This window comes from Strigops habroptila, unplaced genomic scaffold, assembly GCF_004027225.2.
Source record: "Strigops habroptila isolate Jane unplaced genomic scaffold, bStrHab1.2.pri NW_022045640.1_ctg1, whole genome shotgun sequence".
Classification (NCBI taxonomy): domain Eukaryota; kingdom Metazoa; phylum Chordata; class Aves; order Psittaciformes; family Psittacidae; genus Strigops; species Strigops habroptila.
This window is the reverse complement of record NW_022651116.1, coordinates 43,076-62,021: the sequence shown is the minus strand read 5'-3', so window position 1 is coordinate 62,021 and position 18,946 is coordinate 43,076. Positions and strand designations below refer to the sequence as shown.

The following is an 18,946-nucleotide window of genomic DNA, read 5'->3' as shown; positions in this document are numbered from 1 at the left end:
CTGGGGGGGGGCTACTTGACCAAGGGCCGCGTTTTGTCGTCGTCGCTGCACTGATGCGCTTTGTACTTCTTCACCTCGGCCATGTACTTGGCCCACGCGTCCCCCTTACTCGTCAGCACCTATAGCACCCATGGGGGGGTCAAAAGGGGGGGTGCTTGAGGGGTACCTCAAAATACAGCCCCCCCCCCGGCACCCCTGCACCCAGCCCAGTGCGCCCAATGGTGTCAATAGGCATTGGGGGTGCCCAAGTGCTCAGTGCCCTGGCCCAGGGCTCCCGGTGGCCTCAATGACAGTCCCAGTGCTCCCAGTGGCCCCAGTGCCCCCTCCCAGTGCTCCCAGTGTCCCCAATGCCCTGTCCCAGTGCTTCCAGTGTCCCCAATAACAGTCCCAGGGCTCCCAGTGTCCCCAACGCCCTGTCCCAGTGCTTCCAGTGTCCCCAATAACAGTCCCAGTGCTCCCAGTGTCCCCAGTTTTCCCCAGCATGTCCTCCCAGTGTCCCCAATGACAGTCCCAGTGTCCCCAACTACAATCCCAGTGCTCCCAGTGTCCCCAGCGCCCTGTCCCAGTGCTCCCAGTGTCCCCAAGTGCCCAGTCCCAGTGCTCCCAGTGTCCCCAGTACCCCCTCCCAGTGCTCCCAGTGGCCCCAACGCCCTGTCCCAGTGCTCCCAGTGTCCCCAATGCCCTGTCCCAGTGCTCCCAGTGGCCCCAAGACCCTGTTCCAGTGTCCCCAACGCCCCGTTCCAGTGCTCCCAGTGTCCCCAATAACAGTCCCAGTGCTCCCAGTGTCCCCAATGCCCTGTCCCAGTGCTCCCAGTGTCCCCAACACGCCATGCCAGTGTCCCGAGCACCCCGTCCCAGTGCCCCCAGTGTCCCCAATACCCTGTCCCAGTGCTCCCAGTGTCCCCAATGCCCTGTCCCAGTGCTCCCAGTGTCCCCAGCGCCCTGTCCCAGTGCTCCCAGTGTCCCCAACGCCCTGTCCCAGTGCTCCCAGTGTCCCCAGTTTTCCCCAGCATGTCCTCCCAGTGTCCCCAACGACAGTCCCAGTGTCCCCAACTACAATCCCAGTGCTCCCAGTGCCCCCAACACTAGTCCCAGTGCTCCCAGTGTCCCCAACACTAGTCCCAGTGCTCCCAGTGTCCCCCAGTGACCAGTCCCAGTGCTCCCAGTGTCCCCAACGCCCTGTCCCAGTGCTCCCAGTGTCCCCAATGCCCTGTCCCAGTGCTCCCAGTGGCGCAAACGCCCTGTCCCAGTGCTCCCAGTGGCGCAAACGCCCTGTCCCAGTGCTCCCAGTGTCCCCAGTGCTCCCAGTGTCCTCAGCACCCAGTCCCAGTGCTCCCAGTGTCCCCAACTACAGTCCCAGTGCTCCCAGCGTCCCCAGTTTTCCCCAGGATGCCCTGCCAGTGTCCCCCATCTACAATCCCAGTGCTCCCAGTGGCCCCAGTGCCCCCTCCCAGTGCTCCCAGTGCCCCCAATAACAGTCCCAGTGCTCCCACTGTTCCCAACACCAGTCCCAGTGCCCCCAGTGTCCCCAATGCCCTGTCCCAGAGCTCCCAGTGCCCCCAACTACAATCCCAGTGCTCCCAGTGTCCCCAACAATAACAGTCCCAGTGCTCTCAGTGGCCCCAACACCAGCCTCAGTGCCCCCAGTGTCCCCAGTGCCCTGTCCCAGTGCTCCCAGTGTCCCCAACACCCTGTCCCAGTGCCCCCAGCGCCCCCTCCCAATGCTCACAGTGTCCCCAACGCCCTGACCCATTGCTCCCAGTGTCCCCAGTTTTCCCCAGCATGTCCTCCCAGTGTCCCCAACAACAGTCCCAGTGCCCCCAGTGCCCCCAATACCCTTGTCCCAGTACTCCCAGTGTCCCCAGCAACAGTCCCAGTGCTCCCAGTGTCCCCAACGCTCTGTCCCAGTGCTCCCAGTGGCCCCAACACCAGTCCCAGTATCCACAATGCCCTGTCCCAGTGCTCCCAGTGGCGCAAACGCCTTGTCCCAGTGCTCCCAGTGTCCCCAGTGCCCCCTCTCAGTGCTCCCAGTGTCCCCAATGCCCTGTCCCAGTGCCCCCAACTACAATCCCAGTGCTCCCAGTGTCCCAAACACCAGTCCCAGTATCCACAATGCCCTGTCCCAGTGCTCCCAGTGGCGCAAACGCCTTATCCCAGTGCTCCCAGTGTCCCCAACGCCCTGTCCCAGTGTCCCCAACTACAATCCCAGTGCCCCCAGTGTCCCCAACAACAGTCCCAGTGCCCCCAGTGTCCCCAACACCCCGTCCCAGTGCCCCCAGTGCCCTGTCCCAGTGCTCCCAGTGTCTCCAACACCCAGTCCCAGTGCTCCCAGTGTCCCCAACAACAGCCCCAGTGTCCCCAACTACAATCCCAGTGCTCCCAGTGTCCCCAACACCAGTCCCAGTGCTCCCAGTGTCCCCAGCACCCTGTCCCAGTGCTCCCAGTGTCCCCAGCACCCTGTCCCAGTGCCCCCAGCCCCCCCACAATGCTCACAGTGTCCCCAGCACCCCGTCCCAGTGCTCCCAGTGTCCCCAGCAACAGCCCCAGCGTCCCCAACACCCTGTCCCAGTGCTCCCAGTGGCCCCAGCACCCCCTCCCAGTGCCCAGCTGTGTGTGTGCGCCCCCCCCCAGCCCGGGCCCCCACTCCTCGTCCGTCCTTTGTTTCTTGGGCCACCACTCCCGTCTTCAAGGCCAGTTTGTTCCCCCCTCGCCGCCTGCCCACCTAAGGGGGGAAGGGACACAACTGCCACCGTACCCACGGCGGCGGGGCCAGGAGGGACGGGCCCGCCCGGCTGTCCGCAGCGGGGCCCCCCCGTCCGTGGCCCGCTTCGGGGGTGTGGGGGGGGGTGACGCGTCCCTAAGGAGCGAGCAGCGCCGGGAAGCAGCGGGGAGCCCCCGGGCCGTGCCCCCCCCCGGCTCGCTGAAGGCAGGTGCCCACCGGGAGGCGCTGGCGGTAACAGCGGGGCCTGCACTCGCGTCTGGGGACACCCCCCCCCCCGCAGCACGGAGCCGCTGGCGGGGGGGCAGCGGCCGCCGCCACCCCCGGAGCCGGCCCGAAGGGACCCCCGCGAACCCGCCGCAAGGAGCGGGTGGGCCCGGGAGGAGGCCGCGGGTCCCGCGTCCTTACGAAGCTGAGGGCGCCGCCGCTCCTCTTCGAACCGGCGGACGGGCGGGCCCCGGCGCCACCGGCTGTTTCCGCCGCTGCTGCTGCCGCCGCCGCCGCCGCCTCCTCCCGTTCCCGCTCCGCTTCCATCTTGCGCTTGAAGAGCTCCAAGAAGCTGCCGTCGTTGGCGAAGACGTTGACGCCGCCGCCAGGCCCCGGGGGCGGGGACGGGGCCTCCGAGGCCTCCCCGTCCTCACCGTGCGCCTCCATCTTGTCCGCCGCGATCGCCGCGCCCGCGGGGCACGCCGGGAAGCGCGCGGCGCCGCCGGATGACGCCACCGAGACGGTACGGGCGTTGCCGGGCAACGAGCCGCTTTGCCCCGCCCCCTTGTGCTCTCTAGCCAATCCGTTGCGAAGGGGCGGGGCAGAGCGGAAGGGAGGCAGCCAATCAGAACGCGGGAGGGCCGGCGGCGCGGCGGCGCGGGGGAAGATGGCGGCGGCGGCGGCGGCGGCGGCGGCGGCGGGAGGCGGGTGGGGACCGGAGGCGGAGGAGTTCGAGGACGCGCCCGACGTGGAGCCGCTGGAGCCGACGCTGGCGAATGTCATCGAGCAGCGGAGCCTCAAGTGGATCTTCGTGGGCGGAAAGGGCGGCGTGGGCAAAACCACCTGCAGGTGCGGGGGGCACCGGGACGGGCGCCGGAGGAGGGAAACCGGGATGGGCTGAGGGGGGGGGTGGTGAAGATCGCGATCAAGACAGGCTGGGGGGGCGGGACCGGGATGGGCTGGGGGGTGAGGATCAGGATTAGGACAGGCTGGGGGGGGACACCAGGATGGGCTGGGGGGTGAGGATCAGGATCAGGATGGGCTGGGGGGGGGGACACCGGGATGGGCTGGGGGGGTGAGGATCGGGATCAAGACAGGCCGGGGGGGGGGGACCGGGACAGGCTGGGGGGAGACACCGGGACGGGCTGGAGGGGTGAGGATCGGGATCAAGACAGGCTGGGGGGGGGACACCGGGACGGGCTGGGGGGGTGAGGGTTGGAATCAAGAAAGGCTGGGAGGGGGGGGACCGGGATGGGCTGGGGGGGGGATGAGGATTGGGATCAGGACGGGCTGGGGGGGGACCGGGATGGGCTGGGGGGGAATGAGGATCGGGATCAGGACGGGCTGGGGGGGGGCACACCGGGATGGGCTGAGGGGGTGAGGATCGGGATCAAGACAGGCTGGAGGGGGGGACACCGGGATGGGCTGGGGGGGTGAGAATCGGAATCACGATGGGCTGGGGGGGGGGATGAGAATCAGGATCAAGACAGGCCGGGGGGGACCGGGATGGGCTGGGGTGGGGGAGGACCAGAATCAGGACAGGCTGGGGGGGGACACCGGGATGGGTTGGGGGGTGAGGATCGGGATCAAGACAGGCTGGGCAGGGGCACACCGGGATGGGCTGGGGGGTGAGGATCAGGATCGGGACGGGCTGGGGGGGGAATGAGGATCGGGATCAGGACGGGCTGGAGGGGGGGACACCGGGATGGGCTGGGGGGATGAGAATCGGGATCAAGACAGGCCGGGGGGGGACCGGGATGGGCTGGGGGGGGAATGAGGATCGGGATCAGGACAGGCTGGGGGGGGGTACACCGGGATGGGGTGGGGGGGTAGGGATTGGGATCAAGACGGGGGGGGGGGACGGACCGGGATGGGCTGGGGGGGTGAGGATCAGGATCAGGACAGGCTGGGGGGGGGACACCGGGATGGGCTGGGGAGGATGAGGATTGTGATGAGGATGGGCTAGGGGGTGGACCAGGATGGGCTGGGGGGATGACGATTGGGACCAGGATAGGCCGGGGGGGGGGGGGACCGGGACAGGCTGGGGGGGGACACCGGGACGGGCTGGAGGGGTGAGGATGGGGATCAGGACAGGCTGGGGGGGGGACACCGGGATGGGCTGGGGGGGATGAGGATCGTGATGAGGACGGGCTGGGGGGGTGAGGATCGTGATCAGGACAGCCTGGGGGGGGGCCAGGATGGGCTGGGGGGATGACGATTGGGACCAGGACAGGCCGGGGGGGGGGGGACCGGGACAGGCTGGGGGGGGACACCGGGATGGGCTGGGGGGTGAGGATTGGAATCAAGACAGGCTGGGAGGGGGGGGACCGGGATGGGCTGGGGGGGGGATGAGGATTGGGATCAGGACGGGCTGGGGGGGGACCGGGATGGGCTGAGGGGGCGAGGATCAGGATCAGGACAGGCTGGGGGGGGGGACTGGGACAAGCTGGGGGGGGACACTGGGGCGGACTTGGGGGGGTGAGGGTCAGGATCAGGACGGGCTGGGGGGGGGGTAGGGATCAGGATCAGGACAGGCTGGGGGGACCGGGACAGGCTGGGGGGGTTCAGCCCCTCAACTGGGGGAACCGGGCTGGATCCCCCCCCCCGCATTGTCCCTCCATGGAGGGAGATGTTGGGGTGGAAGTGCCGGGGCTGGATCCCTTTGGGAGAAGCGTGGGGCCAGCCCGTGTGTTTGTGTGTGTGTGAGGGGGTAGGACCCCCCCGGCTGTCCCCGCTGTCCCCCCAGCTGCAGCCTGGCCGTGCAGCTTTCCAAGGTGCGCGAGAGCGTCCTCATCATCTCCACCGACCCCGCGCACAACATCTCCGACGCCTTCGACCAGAAGTTCTCCAAGGTCCCCACCAAAGTGAAGGGCTACGACAACCTCTTTGCCATGGTGAGCGCGGTATTCCCGGTGCTCCCGGTGCTGCTCCGTCACCACATTCCCCCTTCTGACCCCCCCCACAACTCATCCCCAGGAGATCGACCCCAGCCTGGGGGTGGCGGAGCTGCCTGATGAGTTCTTTGAGGAGGACAACATGCTGAGCATGGGCAAGAAGATGATGCAGGAGGCCATGAGCGCCTTCCCCGGCATCGACGAGGCCATGAGCTACGCGGAGGTGATGAGGTGAGCGTTTGGTTTGGGGGGGATGTTGGGACAGAGCTATTTTAGGGGGGGTTGTGACCCCACTGTGTCCCCCTCCCTGCCATGGTGTTGGGACAGGTTGGTGAAGGGGATGAACTTCTCCGTGGTGGTGTTTGACACGGCGCCCACCGGCCACACGCTGCGGCTCCTCAACTTCCCCACCATCGTGGAGCGCGGCTTGGGTCGCCTCATGCAGATCAAGAACCAGATCAGCCCCTTCATCTCTCAGGTGAGGGGGGATACCCCCATACGCTGTGGGGTGACGGGGGGACACTTTTGGAGGGGTTGGAGCTTCACCACCGTGTCTTTCAGATGTGCAACATGTTGGGCTTGGGGGACATGAACGCCGACCAACTGGCCTCCAAGCTGGAGGAGACGCTGCCCGTTATCCGCTCCGTCAGCGAGCAGTTCAAGGACCCTGTAAGGCCACCAACAGGGACATGGGGACACTGGGAAGCCAAAGAGGGAAGCAGGGACACTGGGGGGGGGGGGGGTTGAGGCTGGAATTTGGGGGTTTTGGGGTGGAATTTGGGGCCGTGAGGACGGTGCGAGAGGACTTGGGATGCCAAAGAGGGGAGTGGGGATGGTGGGGATGTTGCCAAGCGGGTCCGGGTGCATTCCTGCAGGGAATGCTCCACCGGAGGGGGGTTGTCACCTATGTGGAGGTGTCCCCCTGAGGGTGGCTTTTTTGGGGGGGGGGGGGGTTTGGTAGGAGCAGACGACTTTATCTGCGTGTGCATCGCGGAGTTTCCTGTCGCTCTACGAGACCGAGCGGCTCATCCAGGAGCTGGCCAAGTGCCGCATCGACACCCACAACATCGTGGTCAACCAGCTCGTGTTCCCCGACCCCCAGCGGCCCTGCAAGATGTGCGAGGCCCGGCACAAGATCCAGGCCAAGTACCTTGACCAGGTACCCCCGGCCCGGGGGGGGCCACAGGGCAAGAGGGGGGGGTGGTTTGGGGGAGAATGGGAGGGGATTGGGGCAGCGCGGGTGAACTTGGAGCTGTTGTGTGGGTCTGGGAGGGGGTTTGAGGGTGGAATTTGGGTTGGGGGGTTTGAGCATGGAATTTGGGGTTTGAGGGTGGAATTTGGGGTTTGGGGGAGGGTTTGAGCGTCGAATTTGGGGTTTGAGGGTGAAATTTGGGCGTTGGGGGAGGTTTGAGGGTGAGTTTGGGGTTGGGGAGGGTTTGAAGGTGGAATTTGGGTTTGAGGGTGAAATTTGGGGTTTGGGGGTGGTTTGAGGGTGGAATTTGGGGTTGGGGGGAGGTTTGAGGGTGGAATTTGGGGATTGGGAGGGGCTTGAGGATGGAATTTGGGGTTTGAGGATGGAATTTGGAGTTTGGGGGAGGTTTGAGGGTGGAATTTGGGGTTGGGGGAGGTTTGAGGGTGGAATTTGGGGGTTGGGGGAGGGTTTGAGGGTGGAATTTGGGGTTTGGGGGAGGTTTGAGGGTGGAATTTGGGGTTTGGGGGAGGTTTGAGGGTGGAATTTGGGGTTTGGGGAGGTTTGAGGGTGAATTTGGGGTTGGGGAGGCTTGAGGTGGAATTTGGGGTTTGGGGAGGTTGGGGTGGAATTTGGGGTTTGGGGGAGGTTGAGGGTGGAATTTGGGGTTTAGGAGAGGTTTGAGGGTGGAATTTGGGGTTTGGGGAGGTTTGAGGTGGAATTTGGGGTTTGGGGGAGGTTTGAGGGTGAAATTTGGGGTTTGGGGGAGGTTTGAGGGTGGAAATTTGGGGTTTGGGGAGGTTTGAGGGTGGAATTTGGGGTTTGGGGGAGGTTTGAGGGTGGAGTTTTGGGTTGGGGGGTTGAGGTTGGAATTTGGGTTGAGAGAGGTTTGAGTGTGGAATTTAGGGTTTGGGGGAGGGTTTGAGAGTGGAATTTGGGGTTTGGGGGGTTGAGGGTGGAATTTGGGGTTTGGGGAGGTTTGAGGGTGGAATTTGGGGTTGAGGGTGGAATTTGGGGTTTGGGGAGGTTTGAGGGTGGAATTTGGGGTTTGGGGAGGTTTGAGGGTGGAATTTGGGGTTTGGGGGAGGTTTGAAGATGGAATTTGGGGTTTTGGGGAGGGTTTGAGGGTGGAATTTGGGGTTTGGGGGGGTTGAGCATGGAATTTGGGGGTTGGGAGAGGGTTTGAGGCTGGAATTTGGGGGTTGGGGGGGTTGAGCATGGAATTTGGGGGTTGGGAGAGGGTTTGAGGGTGAAATTTGGGGTTTGAGGGTGGAGTTTGGGGTTTGGAAGAGCATTTGAGGGTGAAATTTGTGGTTTGGGGGAGGTTTGAGGGCGGAATTTGGGGTTTGGGGGGGGTTTGAGGGTGGAATTTGGGGTTGGGGCGTGCTGTGGGGGGTCCTTGGGGGTCCTATGGGGGTTCCCCATCCCATCCCTCCCCACAGATGGAGGACCTCTACGAGGACTTCCACATCGTGAAGCTGCCGCTGCTGCCCCATGAGGTGCGAGGGGCCGACAAAGTCAACACCTTCTCCTGCCTCCTCCTGGACCCCTACCAGCCCCCCAGCCCCAAATAACCCCCTTGGGGGGTACCGGGGGGGGGGGGGGGGTGGGGGCACCCCATATTTATCCCCCTCCCATCCATATGTCCCTAGGGTTGGGGAAGGGGCCACAAAGGCCCCGTCCCCCCCCCTCGGGCCTGTGTAAATAATAAAGTCCGGCAGCAGCGGAGCGGCTTTCGGGTGGCTTTTTGGGGGGGGGGGGTGACGTTAACATCGGTTGGCCCCGGGCCCGGTGGGATGTGGGGGACCCTCATTAGGGTTTGGGGTGGATTAATGCCCCCCCCCCAGCTCCCTCCCTGGCTCCGCGCTCCCCCCATCGCCGTGTCCTGCTGGGATCTGTCCCCTGTGACCCCGCCGCTGGCACAAGGACTTGGGGACGGAGCCAGGGCCGCTCCCCACGGCCACCAACACGCCCCTATGGGGAAGGGGCCGGGCTCAAGGCAGCCCCAAGGGCAGGACAGAAGCACCCGGACCCCCCCCTCGTTGGGGACACGTGTGTCCCTGTCCCCCCCCACCCAGGGCAGGGCCGGCCCCGGGGTGGTATTTAAGGCCGCAGGACGGGGCCGGTGGCCGCAGAGCCGCGGCGGCCGCCCCGGTGCAGCTCTTACTGAGGTGAGTGAGGGGCTCGGGGGGCTGGGGGTGGGCTGCGGCGTGGCCCCAAGGTGCTGGTGGCCCCTGGGTGTCACTTTGGTGTCCCCATGGTGGGGGCTGGTGTCGCTTTTGGTGTCCCCAAGTGCCTCGGTGTCCCTGTGGTGTGATCTGGTGTCACACGTGTGTCCCCAGGGCTGCCGTGATGGTGACATACGCGTCACACATGGCCACACGCGTGTCCCCAGCGCTGCCATGACGGTGACATACACGTCACGCGTGGCCACACATGTCCCCAGCGCTGCCATGACGGTGACATACACGTCACGCGTGGCCACACATGTCCCCAGCGCTGCCATGACGGTGACATACACGTCACGCGTGGCCACACATGTCCCCAGCGCTGCCATGACGGTGACATACACGTCACGCGTGGCCACACACGTGTCCCCAGCACTGCCATGATGGTGACATACACGTCACGCGTGGCCACACACGTGTCCCCAGGGCTGCCATGACGGTGACATACACGTCACGCGTGGCCACGCGTGTCCCCAGGGCCGCCGTGACGGTGATATACACGTCACGCGTGGCCACACATGTCCCCAGTGCTGCCGTGACGGTGACATACACGTCATGCATGGCCACATGTGTCCCCAGCGCTGCCATGATGGTGACATACACGTCACACGTGGCCACACGTGTGTCCCCAGGGCTGCCATGACGGTGACATACACGTCACGCGTGGCCACACGTGTGTCCCCAGGGCTGCCATGACGGTGACATACACGTCACGCGTGGCCACCACACGCTTCGGGGGCTTCTCGCGGCTGCTGCTGCTCTGGCGCGGGAGCATCTACAAACTGCTCTACCGGGAGCTGCTCCTCTTCCTCACCGCCTACCTGGGGCTCAGCCTGGCCTACCGGTGCCTATGCATGTGGGGGGACACGGGGGTGTGGGGGGACACAGGGTGCAGGGGGAGATGGGGGACACACGGGGACACAGGGTGCAGGGGGACATAGGGTGCAGGGGGAGATGGGGGACATACGGGGACACGGTGCAGGGGGACACAGGGTGCAGGGGGAGATGGGGGGCATAGGACTGGGGACATATGGGGTGCAGGGGGACATATGGGGTACAGGGGGACATAGGGTGCAGGGGGAGATGAGGGGCATAGCAATGGGGACATATGGGGGACACAGGGTGCAGGGGGACACAGGGTGCAGGGGGAGATGGGGGACATAGGGTGCAGGGAGAGATGGGGGACATATGGGGCATAGGGTGCAGGGGCACATAGGGTGCAGGGGGAGATGGGGGGCATAGGAATGGGGACATATGGGGACACAGGGTGCAGGGGGACATCAGGTGCAGGGGGAGATGGGGGACATATGGGGACACGGTGCAGGGGCACATAGGGTGTGGGGGGAGATGAGGGGCATAGGACTGGGGACATATGGGGACACAGGGTGCCCGGGGACATAGGGTGCAGGAGGAGATTGGGGGCATAGGAATGGGGACATATGGGGACATTGGGTGCCCGGGGACATAGGGTGCAGGAGGAGATTGGGGGCATAGGAATGGGGACATATGGGGACACAGGGTGCAGGGGGACACAGGGTGCAGGGAGAGATGGGGGACATATGGGGACATAGGGTGCAGGGGGACATCAGGTGCAGGGGGAGATGAGGGGCATAGCAATGGGGACATATGGGGACACAGGGTTCAGGGGCACATAGGGTGCACAGGGAGATGAGGGGCAGAGGAATGGGGACATATGGGGCACAGGGTGCACGGGGACATGGGGTGCAGAGGGAGATGAGGGATGTAGCAATGGGGATATATGGGGACACAGGGTGCAGGGGGAGATGAGGGGCAGAGGAATGGGGACATGGGGGACACAGGGTGCAGGGGGACATCAGGTGAGGGGCAGATGAGGGGTGTAGCAATGGGGACATATGGGGACACAGGGTGCAGGGGCACATAGGGCGCGGGGGGAGATGGGGGGCATAGGAATGGGGACATATGGGGGCACAGCGTGCAGGGGGACATAGGGTGCAGGGGGAGATGGGGGGCATAGGAATGGGGACATATGGGGACACAGCATGCAGGGGGACATAGGGTGCAGGAGGAGATGGGGGGCATAGGAATGGGGACATATGGGGTGCAGGGGGATATATGAGGTGCAGGGTGACATAGGGTGCAGGGGGAGATGGGGGGCATAGGAATGGGGACATATGGGGTGCAGGGGGACATATGGGGTGCAGGGGGAGATGAGGGGCATAGGAATGGGGACATGGGGGACACGGTGCAGGGGGACATCAGGTGCAGAGGCAGATGAGGGGTGTAGCAATGGGGACATATGGGGACACAGGGTGCAAGGGCACATAGGGTGCAGGGGGAGATGAGGGGCGTAGCAATGGGGACATATGGGGACACAGGGTGCAGGGGGACATCGGGTGCAGCGGGAGATGAGAGGCGTAGCAATGGGGACATATGGGGACACTGGGTGCAGGGGGACACACGGGGGTCCATGGGGGTGCAGGGAACATGGGGCGCACAGGGACACCTCCATGAGGTGATGGGGACGCACAGGGTGCAGGGGGAAGGATGGGGGGTGCATGGGGACACGTTGGGGTGGGTCAGGATGGGGACACACGGGGTGCAGGGGGACACACGGGGGTGGGGGCCGCTGGTGACCCCCCCATGTCCCAGGTTCCTGCTGTCGGAGGCGCAGAAGAGGCTCTTTGAGAAGCTCGTGCTTTACTGTGACAAATCGGCCAACCTCATCCCCGTGTCCTTCGTGCTGGGTGAGACCCCAGCACCCCCTCCCAGTGCCCCAGCACCCCCAGTGCTGCTCCCGGTGGCCCCAGCACCCCCTCCCAGTGCCCCAGCACCCCCAGTGCTGCCCCCAGTGCCCCCAGCACCCCCTCCCAGTGCCCCAGCACCCCCTCCCAGTGCCCCCAGCACCCCCAGCGCTGCTCCCAGTGCCCCCAGCACCCCCTCCCAGTGCGCCCAGCACCCCCTCCCAGTGCCCCAGCACCCCCAGTGCTGTTCCCAGTGTCCTCAGCACCCCCTCCCAGTGCCCCCAGCACCCCCAGTGCTGCCCCCAGTGCCCCCAGCACCCCCTCCCAGTGCCCCAGCACCCCCAGTGCTGCCCCCAGTGCCCCCAGCACCCCCTCCCAGTGCCCCCAGCACCCCCAGCGCTGCTCCCAGTGCCCCCAGCACCCCCTCCCAGTGCCCCCAGCACCCCCAGTGCTGCTCCCAGTGCCCCCAGCACCCCCAGCGCTGCTCCCAGTGCCCCCAGCACCCCCTCCCAGTGCCCCCAGCGCCCCCAGCGCTGCTCCCGGTGCCCCCAGCACCCCCTCCCAGTCCCCCCAGCACCCCCAGCGCTGCTCCCGGTGGCCCCAGCACCCCCTCCCAGTGCCCCAGCACCCCCTCCCAGTGCCCCCAGCACCTCCTCCCAGTGCCCCCAGCACCCCCAGTGCTGCTCCCGGTGGCCCCAGCACCCCCTCCCAGTGCCCCAGCACCCCCAGTGCTGCCCCCAGTGCCCCCAGCACCCCCTCCCAGTGCCCCAGCACCCCCTCCCAGTGCCCCCAGCACCCCCAGCGCTGCTCCCAGTGCCCCCAGCACCCCCTCCCAGTCCCCCCAGCACCCCCAGTGCTGTTCCCAGTGTCCTCAGCACCCCCTCCCAGTGCCCCCAGCACCCCCAGTGCTGCCCCCAGTGCCCCCAGCACCCCCTCCCAGTGCCCCCAGCACCCCCAGTGCTGCCCCCAGTGCCCCCAGCACCCCCAGTGCTGCCCCCAGTGCCCCCAGCACCCCCTCCCAGTGCCCCCAGCACCCCCTCCCAGTGCCCCAGCACCCCCAGTGCTGCCCCCAGCACCCCCAGCACCCCCTCCCAGTGCCCCAGCACCCCCAGCGCTGCTCCCAGTGCCCCCAGCACCCCCTCCCAGTGCCCCCAGCACCCCCTCCCAGTGCCCCCAGCACCCCCAGCGCTGCTCCCAGTGCCCCCAGCACCCCCTCCCAGTGCCCCCAGCACCCCCAGTGCTGCCCCCAGTGCCCCCAGCACCCCCTCCCAGTGCCCCCAGCACCCCCTCCCAGTGCCCCAGCACCCCCAGTGCTGCCCCCAGCACCCCCAGCACCCCCTCCCAGTGCCCCCAGCACCCCCTCCCAGTCCCCCCAGCACCCCCAGTGCTGTTCCCAGTGTCCTCAGCACCCCCTCCCAGTGCCCCAGCACCCCCAGTGCTGCCCCCAGTGCCCCCAGCACCTCCTCCCAGTGCCCCAGCACCCCCAGTGCTGCCCCAGTGCCCCCAGCACCCCCTCCCAGTGCCCCAGCACCCCCTCCCAGTGCCCCAGCACCCCCAGTGCTGCCCCCAGTGCCCCCAGCACCCCCTCCCAGTGCCCCCAGCACCCCCAGCGCTGCTCCCAGTGCCCCCAGCACCCCCTCCCAGTGCCCCCAGCACCCCCAGTGCTGCCCCCAGTGCCCCCAGCACCCCCTCCCAGTGCCCCCAGCACCCCCTCCCAGTCCCCCCAGCACCCCCAGCGCTGCTCCCAGTGCCCCCAGCACCCCCTCCCAGTGCCCCCAGCACCCCCTCCCAGCGCCCCCAGCACCCCCAGCGCTGCTCCCAGTGCCCCCAGCACCCCCTCCCAGTGCCCCCAGCACCCCCAGTGCTGCTCCCAGTGCCCCCAGCACCCCCTCCCACTGCCCTCAGCACCCCCTTCCAGTGCCCTCAGCACCCCCAGTGCTGCTCCCAGTGTCCTCAGCACCCCCTCCCAGTGCCCCCAGCACCCCCAGTGCTGCTCCCAGTGGCCCCAGCACCCCCTCCCGCTGCTCCCGGTGTCCCCAGCACCGCCTCCCAGTGCTCCCAGTGTCCCCAACAGCGCTCCCAGTGCTCCCAGTGCCCCCAGCAACCACTCCCAGTGCTCCCAGTGTTCCCAGAACCCCCTCCCTCTGGCCCCAGTGTCCCCAACAGCGCTCCCAGTGTCACCAGCACAGCTCCCAGTGCTCCCAGTGTCCCCAGACCCCCCTCCCTGTGCCCCCAGTGTCCCCACAGTGTTCCCAGTGCCCCCAGTTTCACCCAGCACCCCTTTCCAATGCCCTCAGTGCCCCCTCCCAGTGGCCCCAGTGCCCCTTCCCAGTACTCCCAGTGTCCCCAGACCCCCCTCGCTGTGCCCCCAGTGTCCCCAACAGCGCTCCCAGTGTCCCCAACAGCTCTCCCAGTGTTGCCAGCACAGCTCCCAGTGCTCCCAGTGGCCCCAGCGCCCCCTCCCAGTGCTCCCAGTGTCCCCAGCAACCACTCCCTGTGCCCCCAGTGTCCCCAACAGTGCTCCCAGTGTCCCCAGCACCCCCTCCCAGCCTTCCCAGTGTCCCCAGCACCCCCTCCCAGTGCTCCCAGTGCACCCAGAACCCCCTCCCTGTGCTCCCAGTGTCCCCAGCACCCCCTCCCAGCCCTCCCAGCGTCCCCAGCACCCCTTCCTAGCCCTCCCAGTGTCCCCAGCACCCCCTCCCAGTGCTCCCAGTGTCCCCAGCGCCCCCTCCCAGCCCTCCCAGTGTCCCCAGCACCCCCTCCCAGTGCTCCCAGTGCACCCAGAACCCCCTCCCAGTGCTCCCAGTGTCCCCAGCACCCCCTCCCTGTGCTCCCAGTGTCCCCAGCACCCCCTCCCAGCCCTCCCATTGTCCCCAGCACCCCCTCCCAGCCCTCCCAGTGTCCCCAGCACCCCTTCCCAGTGCTCCCAGTGTCCCCAGCACCCCCTCCCAGTGCTCCCAGTGCCCCCAGCACCCCCTCCCAGTGCTCCCAGTGTCCCCAACAGCGCTCCCAGTGTCCCCAACAGCACTCCCAGTGCCCCCAGCACCCCCTCCCAGTGCTCCCAGTGTCCCCAGCACCCCCTCCCAGCCCTCCCAGTGCACCCAGAACCCCCTCCCAGTGCTCCCAGTGTCCCCAACAGCGCTCCCAGTGTCCCCAACAGCACTCCCAGTGTCCCCAGCACCCCCTCCCAGTGCTCCCAGTGTCCCCAGCACTCCCTCCCAGCCTTCCCAGTGTCCCCAGCACCCCCTCCCAGTGCTCCCAGTGCACCCAGAACCCCCTCCCAGTGCTCCCAGTGTCCCCAGCACTCCCTCCCAGCCCTCCCAGTGTCCCCAGCACCCCCTCCCAGTGCTCCCAGTGCAGCCAGAACCCCCTCCCAGTGCTCCCAGTGTCCCCAGCACTCCCTGCCAGTGCTCCCAGTGGCCCAGCACCCCCTCCCAGTGCTCCCAGTGTCCCCAGCACTCCCTCCCAGCGTCCCCAGCACTCCCTCCCAGCCCTCCCAGTGTCCCCAGCACCCCCTCCCAGTGCTCCCAGTGCCCCCAGCGCCCCCTCCCAGTGCTCCCAGTGTCCCCAGCACCCCCTCCCAGTGCTCCCAGCACCCCTTCCCAGTGTCCCCAACACCCAGTCCCAGTGCTCCCAGTGCTCCCAGTGCTCCCCGCACCCCTTCTCGGTGCCCCCGTTACCCCCCCCCCCCCCCGCATCTCCCCGCGCTGCCGCCGCAGGTTTCTACGTGGCGCTGGTGCTGGAGCGCTGGTGGGGGCAGTTCCGCGCCGTGCCCGCGCCCGACGGGCTGATGCTGGCGGTGGCCGGGAGCGTGCACGGCGCGGACGCGCGCGGGCGGCTGCTGCGCCGGACGCTGCTGCGCTACGGGAGCCTGGCGGCGCTGCTCGTGCTGCGCGCCGTCAGCTCGGCGGCGCGCAAGCGCTTCCCCACCGCCGACCACCTCGTGCAGGCGGGTGCGCGCCTGGGCTTACCCGGGGGGGGGGGGGGACCACGACGACGACGCTATGGGGCAGGGGGATGGCACCGGGGGGGGTGGCACCGGGAGGTGGCACCGGGGAATGGCATCAGGGGATGGGACAGGGAGATGGCACCGGGGGGATGGCACCTGGGGGACGTTATGGGGAGGAGCGACGTTATGGGGTAGGGGGACGGCACCGGGGGTGGCATCGGGGGATGGCAAAGTGGGATGGCATCGGGGGATGGCACCGGGGGGATGGCAACGGGGGATGGGAGAGGGGGATGGCACCTGGGCGGACGTTATGGGGTAGGGGGACAGCACCGGGGATGGCACCGGGAAAAGGCACCGGGGGATGGCAACGGGGGAAGGGACAGGGGGATGGCACCGGGGGATGGCACCGGAGGATGGCACCGGGAAAGGGCACCGGGGGATGGCACCGGGGGATGGCACCAGGGGATGGCACCGGGGGATGGCACCGGGGGGATGGCACCGGGGGATGGCAGCGGGGGGTGGCATCAGGGGATGGGACAGGGGGATGGCACCGGGGAGATGGCACTGGGGGGACGTTATGGGGCGGAGCGACGTTATGGGGTAGGGGGATGGCACCGGGGATGGCACCGGGAAAAGGCACCGGGGGATGGCAACGGGGGATGGGAGAGGGGGATGGCACCAGGGGATGGGACCAGTGGGAGAGCTGCGGACACTGGGGACAGTGGGAACACTGGGAGAGGGTGTTGGGAACACTGGGAGCACTGGGAGCGGACGGTGACGTCACGGGGACGGGGAGTGACGTCACGAGGCGGAGGTTGACGTCCCGTCCCGCAGGGTTCCTGACGCGGGGGGAGCGGCGGCGGCTCGAGGGGCTCCGCTCCCCCCACAACCAGTTCTGGGTCCCCTGCGTCTGGTTCGCGGCTCTGGCGGCGCAGGCGCGGCGCGAGGGGCGGGTGCGCGATGACAGCGCCCTCAAGCTCCTCATGGAGGTACCCCCGGAGCCGCCACCCCCCGGGGGACACCCCCCTCCACCCCCCGACCCCCCCCCCGGCACCTCTGAGACCCCCCGGGGAACCCACGAACACCCCAGGGACCCCCTGACACCACCCAGGGACGCCCTGAGCCTCTCCCAGCACCCCCCCAAACATGCCCCAAGGGACCCCCTGAGCCCCTCCACAGACCCCCCCGATCCCCTGTCACCCCCAACCCCTCCCGTGTCCCCCCCCGCAGGAGCTGAACCGCTTCCGTGGGCACTGCAGCCTCCTCTTCCACTATGACTGGATCAGCGTCCCACTGGTGTACACCCAGGTGGGCACTGGGAAGCAATGGGGACATGGAGGGGGGGGGGGCTGGATGGGGACCTGGGTGTGAAGGGACACGGGGGAGACATGGACAGAGATGGGGGGCCTTGGAGAGGACCCAAAAGGGATGGAGGGGCACGGACCAGGGGACATGGGGGTGCTGGAAAGGGGTGAGGGGACATGAAAGGATGTGGGGGGACCTGGCAGGGATGTAGGGGGACAAGGATGGTGGAAAACAGGGGTGACCTGGAGGGATACGGATGAGGGTGGAAGGGCATGGGATGGAGGGTCACAGGGAGGGATGGAAGGACGTGAGGGGACATGGAGGGGACATGGAGGGGACACAGAGGGGACACAGAGGGGACTGTCCCCTGCTGCAGGTGGTGACAATCGCCGTCTACACCTTCTTCGTGACGTGCCTCATCGGGCGGCAGTTTCTGGACCCGGCCCAGGGCTACGCAGGGCACGAGCTGGACCTGGGGGTCCCCGTCTTCACCCTCCTCCAGTTCTTCTTCTATGTGGGGTGGCTCAAGGTGGGGTTGGGGGGGGGGGGATGGCACCCGGTGGCCTCAGGGTGACACGCAGTGGCCTCAAGGGACATGGTGGCCTCGCTGCAGGTGGCTGAGCAACTCATCAACCCCTTTGGGGAGGATGACGATGACTTCGAGACCAACATGCTCATTGACCGCAACTTCCAGGTATCCCCATCCCGCTCCCACTGGGAACTGGGTGTCCAGGAGGGGACCTGGGTGTCAGGACAGGACCCGGGTGTCAGGATGGGACCCGGGTCCGTGCCTTAGGTGTCCATGCTGGCGGTGGATGAGCTGTACGGGGAGGTGCCGGCGCTGGAACGGGACCGGTACTGGGACGCCGCCAGCCCGCGGGTGCCGTACACGGCCGCGGCCGCACCGCTGCGCCACCCGCCCTTCCGCGGCTCCGCCTGCGACATCACGTACGTGCAGATGGGACCCCCCCAACCTCCCCCCCCAGAGCCTTCGCCCCCCAAACGAGGGGCTCTGGGGCTTCAGCCACCCCAAAACCTCCCCAGTGTCCTCCAACCCCCCCCCCCGAGACCTCCCGACTCCCACCAGGGACCCCAAAGTGCTCCCGGGGACCCTCAAAAGCCATTCCTAAGGAATGGGGGTGTCCCTGATGGGTGTGTGGGGTGCTAGGGGTGACTCTGGGGTGGTTTTGGGGTGACCTCGATGTCCCGCAGGTTGGCCAAGGAGGAGATGCAGTTCCTGCCACTGGAGGATATTGGGGAGACCCCCGAGCGCCAGCTGGGGAATGGGGACAGCCCAAGGGGGGACAAAGCCACCCTGAGGGACACCCCAGGAGGGGACAGCGCCCCCCACGAGTGCTGGCTCCTGCACCCCAGCGCTGATGACATGGTTTAAAGGGGGGGGACACCTCAAAACACACCCCTTCAGCATGGCTCAGCCCTATAGGAGCCCCCTGAGAATCTCTGCCAGGAATAAACCCCCAGCTCTGAGTCCTGTGGCTTTATTGAAGGGGGTTTGGGGCACAACAGGACCCCCCCTCCCAGCCCCATAGAAAAGGGGTACAAAGCGTGAAGTGCTAAAAGCCCCCCCTCAAAGAGGGGTGCAGGGTCTGCCCTCCCCCCCCCCAAGCCTGTAGTGTCTAAAATGGGAGCAGCCCAAAGGGGAACCTCCCCAAAGTCAGCAGTTGGTGACCCCAGACCCCCATCAGCGGTTGGGGGGTGGCCATGGGGGGTC

The 18,946-nt window shown here is 67.2% G+C and overlaps 3 protein-coding genes across 4 annotated transcripts; 2 read left to right on the top strand and 1 right to left on the bottom strand.

The window, feature by feature from the left end:
• Positions 1–11: 11 nt before the first annotated feature.
• Positions 12–3,434, bottom strand: TRIR (telomerase RNA component interacting RNase). The gene is made up of 3 exons (XM_030475493.1): positions 3,128–3,434; positions 2,645–2,722; positions 12–119 (listed from the first exon to the last, which is right to left on the bottom strand). The coding sequence occupies exons 1-3, from the start codon at positions 3,371–3,373 to the stop codon at positions 12–14; spliced, it is 432 nt and encodes a 143-aa protein (XP_030331353.1). The 5' UTR covers positions 3,374–3,434.
• Positions 3,435–3,531: 97 nt separating this feature from the next.
• On the top strand, positions 3,532–8,737 carry GET3 (guided entry of tail-anchored proteins factor 3, ATPase). The gene is made up of 7 exons (XM_030475492.2): positions 3,532–3,775; positions 5,673–5,820; positions 5,903–6,051; positions 6,148–6,298; positions 6,382–6,489; positions 6,782–6,979; positions 8,452–8,737. Exons 1-7 carry the CDS (start codon positions 3,594–3,596, stop codon positions 8,581–8,583), a joined length of 1,068 nt encoding a protein of 355 aa, XP_030331352.1. The 5' UTR covers positions 3,532–3,593; the 3' UTR covers positions 8,584–8,737.
• A 424-nt stretch (positions 8,738–9,161) lies between these two features.
• Positions 9,162–18,702, top strand: BEST2 (bestrophin 2). Of its 2 annotated transcripts, none has more exons than XM_030475491.1 (9): positions 9,162–9,180; positions 11,869–11,963; positions 15,680–15,913; positions 16,744–16,898; positions 17,140–17,217; positions 17,591–17,743; positions 17,828–17,908; positions 18,011–18,162; positions 18,427–18,702. In XM_030475491.1, exons 3-9 carry the CDS (start codon positions 15,751–15,753, stop codon positions 18,605–18,607), a joined length of 963 nt encoding a protein of 320 aa, XP_030331351.1. In that variant the 5' UTR covers positions 9,162–9,180; positions 11,869–11,963; positions 15,680–15,750; the 3' UTR covers positions 18,608–18,702. The 2 variants fall into 2 exon arrangements, with proteins under 2 accessions (XP_030331351.1, XP_030331350.1); XM_030475490.1 differs by lacking the exon at positions 9,162–9,180 and adding an exon at positions 9,912–10,081.
• Positions 18,703–18,946: the final 244 nt, after the last annotated feature.